The 1,538-nt window shown below is 63.5% G+C and overlaps 1 protein-coding gene across 1 annotated transcript in view; it reads right to left on the bottom strand.

Moving 5' to 3' along the window:
• Positions 1–1,486, bottom strand: part of LOC109365056 — a 1,614-nt gene extending 128 nt beyond the window's left edge. Inside the window, exons 1-2 of the mRNA XM_019611670.1 lie at positions 1,282–1,486; positions 7–1,071 (exon numbers count right to left, since the gene is read on the bottom strand). Of these exons, the coding sequence (XP_019467215.1) occupies positions 7–992 (986 nt within the window). The 5' untranslated portion in view covers positions 993–1,071; positions 1,282–1,486. The remainder of the gene's footprint in view (positions 1–6; positions 1,072–1,281) is intronic.
• Positions 1,487–1,538: the final 52 nt, after the last annotated feature.

Genomic DNA, 1,538 nt, shown 5'->3' with positions numbered 1-1,538 from the left:
CGGGGCCGCCGGGCCCTCGCAGGCGAATGGCCAGGAGTGGAGGGACTGCTACCCTCGGCAGAGGGATCTTCTGCTGCCACCTGCTCCGTCTCCTCGTGGGGCTCCTGGTGTTCTGTGAGCACGTGCACAGCAGGGGTGTGACTGAGATCCCCATGGAGGACAGCCTGTGATGTGCTGGGCTGCTCCTCTCTGATGAGATTTTCAGTGCTGCCGTTGGGTCCAGACCTTGATGTTACGGTCCCTGGTGGGGAGGCTGCGGGGCCAGGGGCGGCCACCATGCTGTCCTCTTGCCCCCTGGCTGCAGGGCCCTCCTCCTGCCCTCCGGAAACGTGGACGCCCTGGAGGCCCCGCTGCCCGTGGGCCTCCTCGCCCCACTGGCTCACGAGGGCGTTCACAAGGCCCTGGATGAGCGTCACCGCTCTGTCCCCCAGGGCAGGCCGCAGCTGCTGGATCAGGGCCTCTCTGTCCAGCCCGATGTGACACAGGGCGTTCAGGATGAAGCTCTCTGTTGCCATTGCCTCCCGCCACTGTGTCCCAAAGATGTTTCGCAGCTCCTGGCGCAGCCATGGCAGCACAGGGTCAAGCATCTCTTGGTGCTGCCTGAACAGGGCTGCCCAGACCTCCATCAGGAGACCGCCCACCATAGGCCTCTCCTCTGCCTCCACAGCCTCCTGCTCCTCCGGCAGCAGCAGAAAGGGTGGAGGAGACGGTGCATGGCTGTGGGCGCTGTACATATGAGCAATGCCTGCCTGGAAGCAGGCAGGAACTGGTGGTGCTGGGGGACAGATGATGAAGTCCAGGTCGTTGTCATTGTCCCACTCAGCAACCTTAACGACTGCCATGACTCTCCTGCAGAGCGGGCAGGTCTCTTTCTGCTTGGCCCACCGCAGGATGCAGCCGAGGCAGAATTCATGGCGGCACGGTGCTGCATAGGCAGTGTCCTTTCGCACCTCACGGCAGATGGGACATGTCCACGCCTCCTCTGCTGCCATGGTCTTCACGCTGTGGCCTGATGGGGAGTGAAGATGAGTCGCTCTCCCTCACCAGCACCTCAGCAGTGGAAGATGAGCACTGCAAGAGGGAGAGAGGCCACCATAGTCATTCCTTGTCCCAGGAAGAAAGGTCCTGCTCCCTCAGCAGGAAACCCTCCAGACCCCACACCTGTGCTTCCCCATGCCCCACGCCCTCGCAGGGTCAGACTGCACCCCTGGCCCTGGCAGCTCCCCCATCCCAAAGCTCACCCTATTGCCACCCTGGGGGACTTGTCCCCACCCAGCTCACCTGTGCTGCTGCACGTGCACCCCGTGGGGCCCTGGCTGCCTGAGCCAGGCAGGCCAGGGGATTACAGGTGATGGCTGTAGGGATGGGCACTGAGAGCAGCTGCCAGCAGTCCCCAAAGCACAGCCCAACACACAAGTAAAATCCTCGCTCCACCTCCAAGCCGCACACACTCGCTCGGCAGGAGTCCAGGCACGAGAGTGACCGGGCCAGGCTCTGCCAGCGCCCAAAGCTCGGTGGCATCACAGCCTGTTGCTCAG

The sequence above is a fragment of the Meleagris gallopavo genome, chromosome 1 (genome assembly GCF_000146605.3).
Source record: "Meleagris gallopavo isolate NT-WF06-2002-E0010 breed Aviagen turkey brand Nicholas breeding stock chromosome 1, Turkey_5.1, whole genome shotgun sequence".
Taxonomy (NCBI): domain Eukaryota; kingdom Metazoa; phylum Chordata; class Aves; order Galliformes; family Phasianidae; genus Meleagris; species Meleagris gallopavo.
The sequence above is the reverse complement of the archived record's forward strand: the minus strand, read 5'-3'. Positions and strand labels throughout refer to the sequence as shown.